The 10,679-nt window shown below is 40.7% G+C and overlaps 1 protein-coding gene across 12 annotated transcripts in view; it reads left to right on the top strand.

Moving 5' to 3' along the window:
• Positions 9,526 to 10,679, top strand: part of LOC107644269 (LEAF RUST 10 DISEASE-RESISTANCE LOCUS RECEPTOR-LIKE PROTEIN KINASE-like 1.1) — a 9,545-nt gene continuing 8,391 nt past the window's right edge. For all 12 annotated transcript variants that reach the window (XM_021102871.1, XM_021102870.1, XM_021102869.1 and 9 more), the window contains exons 1-2: positions 9,526 to 9,994; positions 10,240 to 10,670. In XM_021102871.1, coding sequence (XP_020958530.1) covers positions 9,621 to 9,994; positions 10,240 to 10,670 — 805 coding nt within the window. In that variant the 5' untranslated portion in view covers positions 9,526 to 9,620. The remainder of the gene's footprint in view (positions 9,995 to 10,239; positions 10,671 to 10,679) is intronic.

Below are 10,679 nucleotides of genomic sequence, written 5' to 3'. Positions count from 1 at the left end.
GCATCGTGATGAGGGTCGGAGATTTGGTCACATGATGACGAACATCTCCGAGTGTGTGAATTCAATCCTCAAGGGGGTCAGAAATCTCCCTGTAGCATCCCTGGTGAAGGCAACATATTGTAGGCTTGCGGAACTCTTTGTCCGCAAGGGGAGAGAGGCTGAGGCGCAGATGGGAACCGGACAACAATTCAGTCAGCATTTGGTGAAGTGTATTGAGGCCAACTTGAAGACGGCCAGGTGCTTCACGGTGACGTTGTATGACCGGGATAACTCCGAGTTCACCGTAGCAGAGACCACTCCTACTGGTTCTTTCTCCTTGGGTACCTATAGAGTATCGCTTGCATCGTGGACATGTGACTGCGGGTACTTCCAGGCGCTTCATTTCCCGTGTCAGCACGCACTTGCATGCTGTGCCTACTCACGGCTCACCTGGACCTCTTACGTTCACAGCGTCTATCAGATTAGCTCGGTGTTCAGTGTGTATCGGATGGGATTCACACCTCCGATCCCGGAGGGCTTCTGGCCACCTTACGACGGGCCCACGGTGATTCCGGACCCTGACAGGAGGCGTGCGAGAGAGGGTCGTCCTAGATCCACAATGATACGGACGAATATGGACGAGGCAGATCCGAATCGGCCAAAGAGGTGCGGCCTATGTCGCCAACCCGGACACACACGACGTTGTTGCCCACAGGTTGGAGGATCGTCTCAGGCAGGACGTCATTAGTGGGCATGTAGTTAGTGTTACTATTATTTACATTTTAGTTTTCCTGTTAGATGCAATGTCTTAGCACGTATGTAACTGTTTGATCTTTATACATTGTACTTGGATTGTTGCGAGTAGTAATGAATATGTTGTCTTTCATTATGAATACTGCTACAAGTTCCGTCGATGCAAATTTTAATATTCTAAAGTAAACAATAAACCGTTTCATGATTCGATGATTATAAATAGTCAATGTCCCACAACACAAACAACAAATAACATAGGTAAATAGACTACAACATAACAAGGAAAGTACATATCGTTATCATACACGATTGAACCATAGAAAAAAAAATACATGAAACATGCATCATCTAAACAGATGCGATCCAGTACCACAGCGACGGGCTACCCGTGCCCTCTGACCTCGGCGGATAAACGGCTCCTCATCCTCGATGTCATCCCCATCCTCCTGCGGGGCAGGCTGTGCAGGTGGCGCAACATGCAGGGGTGCCGCAGCCACCCCTGCGACAGACTGTGATGCAGCGGTGAAGGCGGATGGAGGGGTACCTCCGAGACAGAACTACTGACCACCAGATGACGATGGAGGCTCGTTCAGATCAACATCTAACGGGGCCTGTGTGCCTGAGCTCTGACCACCACTGCGGGGAGTGATGTTCCCCTGCATGATGGCGCTGATCTCCTCTAGGAAGCGTGGACTCCCGAAGTCCCCAACAAGCGTCTCGGACCCAATAAAGTCTGACCACTGTGAACCCGGGATAACCCAAGGTGTACCCCCCTGCTCAGGCTGGTCATCGGCTGGCACACCTACGAAGTAATGTCCAAGAGGGCCCGATCCAAGTCCAGCGTCACCCGTGTCAGCCCCGTCACCCATCCCTGTACCATACCACTCATCCACATGACCGCCATCGTGTGTACTAGTACCCGTAGCTGCAACAGCCCCTGAACCACCCCCGCCAACGGGCCCATGCTGATCATCGTCGTCGTCCCCACGGTCAGCATGCCCCCTCGCCCTACCTCCCTGAGCTCGTCGTCCGCCTCTAACTGGACCGGCGTCGTGATCATCGTCCATACCATGATCAGGCCACCTAAACTCACGCTGGCTCCGCCGTGTCCCCACACCCATCCTCCTCTCAACCCTACGCCTGTCCGGCACGTCCTCAGGACGATCCATGTCAGGAACTCGCCCCGGACCTCGCTGTGACGCCTCAACTGGAACCGAAACTGCTCTAGGATCCCCCAGCTGTGTGTCCGGAGACAAGAACCTCTTCCCATGCTGACTCCACCAATCAAGGAACTCATGCGACGGTCCGGGGTCGGCAACAACGTCGAACCTCAGCACACTCTCCTGACGAGAGTCCCAGTAGAGATGCCACTTCTCCAAATAAGACGGGAACCACCGATCACCACCTCTACCATCCTTGGACATCAGAAAGTCGATGTTCAGGACGGAAAGCAGAGGGGGCTGAACCCCTCCAAACTGCGGAAGAACACGATCTATCTGATGCCACTCTATGACAGCAAAGTAGATCAGCGCGGTCACAGAGCGCCACAACGCCATATGCCGAGGCTCCAAAACCTCCGGATGCAAAACCTGAAGTACGTCGGGGCTACTGTACGGCATCCATATGAACTGCACAACACAAGGAAGCCATTCTTGTCAGGGCAACTGTTGGAACCAAATAGAAAATCTTGCTTATAAAAGGACACTTGTTAACTTGCATACTCACCTCCCTGTCCTGTAATCGGTCTATCCTGAGCCTCCACATCGCCACTCTAGGACCCTTCTCGCTCCCGGAAGGGTTGTAACCTGACCATCTGCAACATACACATGTGTTACATCAACTGAAATATGTGTTTAGAGTATGCAATAGACTATTAATGAAATGCAGTGATGTGTGTAAAATTGAAACAGATAAGGCCGTTTCTAGTACCTCGAGGCCAACGGCTTCTGAACCTGACTAGGAGGAGGTATAACTCCGAGCAACTCCTGGAACCAGACCCAGGCTGGACGGCCACCCTCGATGTATATATGGAACTCTGACAGGCACCCGCTCACGTAACGGCCGTCCACTGGCAAACCCAGCTGGTATGCCACGTCCTGGAGTGTGATAGTGCACTCTCCGAACGACATATGAAACGTGTGCGTCTCGGGACGCCATCGCTCTACGAATGCACTGACAAGGGCCTCGTCTAGCCGGAACCATCGGTCGTTCAACCTTGCAAGATGGTATAGACCTGCCATCTGCAAGTACGGAACGTATCTATCATCAAGTCGCATGCCCTGCTGCCGCCGCATGCTCCTAATGCATCGCTGGGGCTGCGAGTAGTAATGAACCGCATAGTTAAAACCAGTTTAAAAACCAACCACAACCGTAAGCAACGCGATAAATCATCAACAAACCATTCTGCTAAATAAAACCGCATAACATTACATTAAAGATAAGCAACTGGAAAACAAACCCATATACCGCACAACTAAGCCGTTAACATAAACCGGCTTAACGAGATCCACTAACAAGAAAAACCTTAACTAAACCGGTTTACATAAAACATCTAGCGTAAAACAACTACAATCAAACAAGTCAAACAAATCACCAACATAAAACCACTAACGAAAATCACCTACCCTAAACCACTCAAATAAACCGCTTGCATAAACCACTCACAAAAACCGGTAACATAAACCACCAAAATAAACCACTAACAAAAACCACTAACTTAAACCACTAACTTAAACCACTAACATAAACCACCTACATAAACCACTAACATATACCACCATCTAACCCACATGCAAAACTACTAAGTCACAAATACCGCTATAATAAAAAATATTTCCGTACTAACCTCATCGTTGATGACCCCGGCTATATGAGCGACTCCGTTCAAGCGATATAACCGTGCCGGATCGTCCCCCATCAGCAGAGTATTCCGTTCAGGTCTTCCTCGGAGAGAATCTGTGTCGTTTTCTCTGAGATTTGGTGGGGTAGGGGGAAGGAATAATAATTCGAATGAGGGTGATTCGAACTCCTTATATAGCCGAATCACCCCTAATTCGAACCAGCTTGGTTCGATTTATGAAGGACCATGCCAAGGGTAATTCGAACCAGCCTGATTCGAATTACATACGTTGCACAATTGGCTATAGTTCGAACTAGAGGAGTTCGAATTACTTGGGTTAGTAGTTCGAACCACATTGGTTCGAATTACACACAAAGCTCCTCTTCACCTAATTCGAACCACCCTGGTTCGAATTATTAAGGTTTGTATTTCGAACCACCCTGGTTCGAATTACATAAAATTCACGTTTGGCTTATTGCTGAAACGATTTTCACTTTGGCGTATTTAGGTTACACATTTCTTGCCTTGGCTTATTCTAGTTTTTTGTCCTATTTTTTATCTATATTATTCGAATAAACTTACATGACATATTAAATTGTTGATTTATCCATTAAGAACCAACTAGAATTAACAAATTCTTTTTTGTTTAGAGTCTCATTGTCTTTTAAGGATAATTATCAAGATCATTTAGTTTTTATTTTTATTTTTTATTATTTTTTCAAATACATTAGATAAATATACGGTGTAAAATTAAAAAATATTAGTGATTTTTAAATTATTTTTACTTATAAAAATTAAATAGAGGATATATTACTGATTAACGTATCACGTAAGTATGTTTTGAAGACAGATAGATTAACTAGTCTCATGAAATTAAATATCAAAAGTCGAAGAAAATATTTTTTTTTTTGGTTTAAAGATTTCGTAATCTTTCAAAAAAAATTATTAAAAACCTCATATTCTTTTTATTAAGCAATTAATTTTTAGTTTAGATATTTTATGGTATTAATATACCATTCATAAAAACAACATAGTTAGTTAACTATGCACATATTTATCTTTAATAAATATTTTCCAGGAAAATAGCAAGGTTTAAAAAATTTACTTTTCATCTAGCACAAAAAAATTTTGCACAAAATATGACCATTATGATAAAATTTTGCACCCAATTTAATTACTATACAATGATCGACCAAACACAAAAAAAGAAAGTATGATATGATTAAAAAAAAAGTTACATTAGTTTAGATATTTATAATTTCATAATTTATTTATTTATTAAAAATATAAAAAATTAGTTCAATAGTTCATTTTAATTTTAATTTTTTATGAAAAATATAATTTTTTTTGGACAGGGAGCCGGGCCAACAGTCCAGCCCAGTTCAGAACAGAGACCCATGCCCCTAACCGACCCGGAATCCATCCATGTTCCCCATCCCTTGCCACGAGAGAGATGCTGTATTTGCCAAGGCTTCGATGCGGCCACTTCTCCTCAGCGATCCAGCGCGGTGATCGGACCCCTGCGTGATAGCGACGCCGCCGACGACTGTTCGTGTCTGGGCCGCCATCGCAACCGTCTTGCCTCCGTAGCAGCAGTCGGGACCTCGCCGTCGACGCCCTCCCTCGCCCAGCAGCCCGAATCCACAACCTCCATAGGTTGCCGCCGCTTTAACCGCAGCTGACACCTCGTCTGTCTCATCTTACCGCAGCTCCAGCTCTTTTCATATCCCCGGTTTCAATTTCAACCCCACCTGTGAAGATCCGGTTGATACTCAAACCTGGAACACCTACCCGTGTGACCGCGTCGGCTTAGGTTGCATGCGGGCTCTCTGCCTCAGATCATAAACGATCTGGATTGAATTCTGACTCCCCTGCCTCATTCCCTGGTTCAAACCTCTTCGTTTTACCTATTTTGATTTTTCCCATTAGTCTTTCTAATTCTTACTTCACATTTGAGCCTTCTTTCTAATGATGCTTTGTATGTCTGCAGGTGGTTGAGTACTCCAGCTCGAACGTAATGTTTCTGCTTCCGCTGCCTTTGCCACTGCATGAGCTAGACGACTTCCTATCCTGGGAGTCCAAGTCATTCCCTTTTCAGGTAAATTCTCCATTAGAATTTGAATATCTTGGATGATAGCTAATGCTTCTCCAATAATTGTCTTGGATTTGATTGCTTGAATGAGCTTTAAGTTGTCTGATTCTATTAGAGTTCTGCCTATTTGTAGATTGTTCACTATGATTAATGCTTGTCTTATTGCTTGGGCTTTTGCCACAGTACTTGATTTAGCTTGAATCTTTCCTGAGAAGCCTAATATTAAAATTTTCAAATTGCACTCTTTCACACAAGCCTATCAAATGAATCAATCCGACTCATTTGAGTTCGGCCCATATATACTCGCAGATTGATTCATTTATTTTTTATTAATTCGTCGCGGATTGGAGTTTCATTTAAAAGTCTGTCACTAGATAATGGGTTGCTGTATATACAAGACGGAATTCGAACTTCCAACATTTATTTAAGCGAATGAGTGATTTGACCATTCGACTAACCAAAATCCGTAGCCCACGAATTTAGCCGGCCCTACTCTCACAGCCACACTCACTTCCTCTGCCTCACCTTCATTCTATAGTTTATACTCTATAGTCTGTCACTTCCTCTCTCTCTCAAGTCTCAACCCTCGCCTCTCTTTCTCTCATCACACTCAGGTTTTGATTCTGTGAATCTCTTCCTCGCCTTCCAACTGTCGCCAGCCCTTGACTCTGTCAATCTCTCCTTGGTCGCCGCACTGTGTCGCTCCTCTGCTTCCCTCCGTCGTTGCCGCCGCCGCAACCATCTATAGGTGTAGCCTCCTCTGCTTCAGTTCTCACTGTTTCTTACTGCTTTGACTCATTTCTAACTGTAAATTGTTAATGGCGGAATATCTGTGTGTAGGTGTAGCTTCTGTAAATTTTTTCTTAGTTACTATAAGCTTAGCTTCTGTTTTTTCTAAAATTTTTCTGAGCATTGTATTATATTGTTAATTATTTAAGCTTGTACCATTTATTTTGCTTACTGATGACAGTGATGAGGTTTTTAATTTCATTATCTGCGGTGATTCAAATACCTTCCAATATTTCTGATTTTCTCTCCAAATGTTCTCAAGACTCCGATATTTCCAGTCAAAATTTCCTTTTGGCCTTTGCTGAATCAGATTCAAGTTGCTTTTGGTTAACAATGTCCTCTTGCTAACACCTTAAATGAGTACAGCTTAATTTTGGTACAAAGATGTTATCTTAAACATTATATTGCCGTGGGTTTCCCTTTCCCTCTCCTCTTTTCTTTTATTCGAGAAAATATGAAAGAAAGAAGGGGCGATGGCTGCACGTGCTTTGAAGGTTTGCCTAGTTTTCGTGTTAAGCTTGCTTTGCAGTTATATGTTTTCAGTTCATGTTATTACATGATAACGTTGCTGCAAATGTCCACCATTTTTTCATTTCAGTTTGGCTCAAGTTTTGTTTTATTTGCTGGTTAAAGTATTTTTTATTGATGTTGTGATGCATACATTGTGGAAGATTTGATATTGGGAATGATTGTTTCCTTGACAGTGTTCTTCAAGAGTAGTTGATTTTTCATTGTGTCAATGTGATGTGGATTGCTTTAAGTTCCTACTAGTTGCTTCTGGAAGAGTCAAATGTTACTGGTTAAACAGTGCCCTAATAGTTGCTGGCCTATTGGATGCAGATGAATTGCATATGGTGCTTTGATACTTAAGTCATATAACCAGCTAGATCAATGAATATTATCGAATATATCACGGTCCTCTCTTGTGTGATCTGCCTTTTCACTATTTGATATAGTGTCATTAGTGAATATGATTTGTATTATATGTTGATGTTTAATGATTGAAAGCTTCAGTGTACAATATATTTTTGGCAAAAGTTGCTGGTAATGTAGTGCGGAAATTTTGTCTCCAAAGTTTCTCTGCAGCTCCCAACCTTACCCCTACCAGATGGGAACTTTTTGTGTATCATCTCTGTCAAAGTTTGGAAATTTTGGTTATCCCTGTATGTCTAGCCTTTTCAGGTTATGTAGCCTCAACTCTCACATAAAAAAAATTGTAAAACATAGCACATTTAAATATTTAATTGAATCATTTGATAGGAAGTTTATTTATCTTATGGGGAAGTGTTCATTATTCATAATATTACACAAATAACTTTAACCTTGATTTATATATCCAATTTTTATGACATCTCACTATGTCGAGAGTCAAAATTTTTTTTTTTTTTTCAGAAGGCATGTAAAATGCTTGACTGATAAGATACAAATAACTCAAATGTATGGAATGTTTGAAGTGTTTTTGTCTTCAATTGGATATTTACTATCTCCAGACACAAGTCCAGGTATCCTTCTCAATGCATTTTATTGATACCTCTACAAGTCTGGAAAATTAATTGAGTCCATCATTTCAGATGCAACTTTTTTTCAGTGCTCACATCTGCTCCATTGGGCTCTACAGATCTAGATTATGAATGCCATTCAGTTCATTATTATTATTATTTTGGGCATTTCAGTTTAATCTGCAAAATGCGGTGACTGATGTGATACGAATAGCTTAAATCTATAGAATATTCAGGGTTATTGGTTCTATTAGATTTTTGTTGTTTCCACTCTGCAGACACAAGTCAGGTGTCCTCCTTATTGCTGTTATAAATCTGGAAAATTAATTGAGTCCATCTTTTCAAATGTGATTTTTTTCTTGGTGCTCACATTTGCTCCACTGGGACTTTATGCATCTAGAATATGAATTCTATTTTGTTCTATATATTCAACACTCCAGTTTCTGAATAGGAGTTTGTCCAGTTTGCAGTTTCACTATTATTTGAATTTTGGATGTTGAAATTTGATATTTAAATAAATCATCGTTCATAAGCTCGTACTGCCCTAGTCCATGTTATATTGCTGTTCTAGATTATTTGCGTTAGTCAGGTACTATCTTACATACATTGGTTGAAAGAGTCCATAATCATTTTTTTAAATAGATTTGAGTGCTCCTCCAGTGGTCATATATGCTCCATGCGGGTGTCATGGGTTGGGTGTGAATCTTGCTTAGTTTTGATATTATGCAAAATTTTGTATGTCTTGAATTGTTCATGGTCTTGCTGGGCAATATTTTTTTTCCTGTTTCCATCATTGTACTTAGAGCCTATTTGGAAAGTGGCAAAAGCTACTTTTTGGCTTTTGAATTATGAAAAGTCACAAATTAATGTTGTTTGGTACTGTTTTTAAAAGATGCTTTTAACTTTCCGAAAAGTTATTTAAGAGCTTTTGAAGAAGTAAAAAAATATGACTGCTCTCTTTTTCAAAAGTTATTTTATCACTCCTATTTATTAAAAAGAGCTTAATTAAGTTGTTTACCCAAAAACAAAATAACTTATTTATAAGCTGCTTTTAATATAAGTCTTTATGTTTTAAGTTTTTTTTTTTTTTCCCCAAAAGAGCTTAATTAAGTTGTTTACCCAAACTGGGCCTTAATCTATTGACCCAGCCTTTAGTTTGTCCTGATTTGGTTTACGAAATTTCAGTTTTTTTTTATTACTTTTTATTTGTTTTGTACACGATAAATAATCTTCTCGTTGCCTCCTGTTGCATGTCGCTCCTTCCATCAGTTTTGAAGAGAATTATCTCCTTAATGACTTTTCAATAGTTCACCAAAAAGTTTTCTCGACTGTTGGTGAGTATGTATCCTTGATAGTTTCCCTCTTTGGTCAATATTTATCAAAGAAATGGTTTGACATTAAATACTTTTAATGTCTTAGAATCTTAAAAATCATCCATTCTGTTTAATGTCTTAGAATCTTAAAAACCATCCATTCTTTTAAAGTGAGCCTCCTAATTATTGTTATTGTGATCCATTTGATAAATTTGTAATATTAACTTTACTTTTTAAGGTACTAATGCTCCTATGATCGTGCTATCTGCAAAGCTTTGATATTCCATTGACATCAGAGACGAAGTAGAAGCTTAATTGGAATACTTTTTTAGTGTATATGTACTTGGTAACAAATAATGCTGTTGAAACATGTACCAACTGTTGGTAATCTCCTTGAGGGAATTATACATGTTCCTGTCGCCCGACTCAAAGGCATAAATAGGCATTTTGGTGTTTTGTACTCAACTTTGCCTACTTGCAATGAGCTGCCAAGAAAGCTCAAGAAATCTGAGAGAAAACCACCTGTGAGAAGTTTTAATGAGCTAAAGCGTGAAGCTAGACTGAAGAGAAAGGAAAGACAAAATGCACGTGAGATTATTTTACAACCTCCTGAAAATGGTTTGTTGGTTGAACATTTAGTTCCTGTTGCTCGTGAAGTTTATGCTGCAAGAACTGAACTATTATCTACTGTTTCAAGACTTATCAAGTACACTGCTATTTATACATGCAGGTAACTCTCTTCGTTGTGGTTATCTGAGCTTTTTTAGCTTCTTGTAGGTAGGACCTTTTATTCAAGTGTGATACTGAGTTTCAACATCAAGCATTTTAACCTTTTAACTAAATATGATTGTTCAACACGTGTTTTAGAGGATTTGTTAATGTGCAAATAGGAGCTATTACAAGTGAATAATTTATTCTCATCCCTTTGCATTCTTTTATTTTACAATGTTATTTGAGACACTGGAGTCCTTGCAGCTTATGCGGAGAAGTTCATGTTGGCCATCCACCCCATAAAATTAGAACTTGTGACGTTCAAGGAAGCCTTTCAAGCAAAGAGCATGCTTGGGTCAGAGGAGGTATCCAACATGTTCTGCCACTTGTCGAGTCATTTCATTTGTATGACAGAATAGGGAGGGCTGTTTCACATAAGGAAATGCTTGAAGTTGACCGAATTCCAGCGATTGTTGAATTATGCATCCAGGCTGGCTTTGACATACCTGAGTACCCCACCAGGAGAAGGACTTTTCCTGTCTACTCCATTGCTGGCAAGATGATTGATTTTGAGAAACGGTTTCCAAAAGATTTTTCTCTTGGAGAAGATATAGACGCATGTGGGTTTCGGTATAACAGAAAGAGAATGGATAAAGACACACATCCTGCAGAGCTATATTCTAATGATATCAAAGGTTGCAGAA

Source organism: Arachis ipaensis, chromosome B05 (assembly GCF_000816755.2).
Source record: "Arachis ipaensis cultivar K30076 chromosome B05, Araip1.1, whole genome shotgun sequence".
Taxonomy (NCBI): domain Eukaryota; kingdom Viridiplantae; phylum Streptophyta; class Magnoliopsida; order Fabales; family Fabaceae; genus Arachis; species Arachis ipaensis.
The sequence above is the reverse complement of the archived record's forward strand: the minus strand, read 5'-3'. Positions and strand labels throughout refer to the sequence as shown.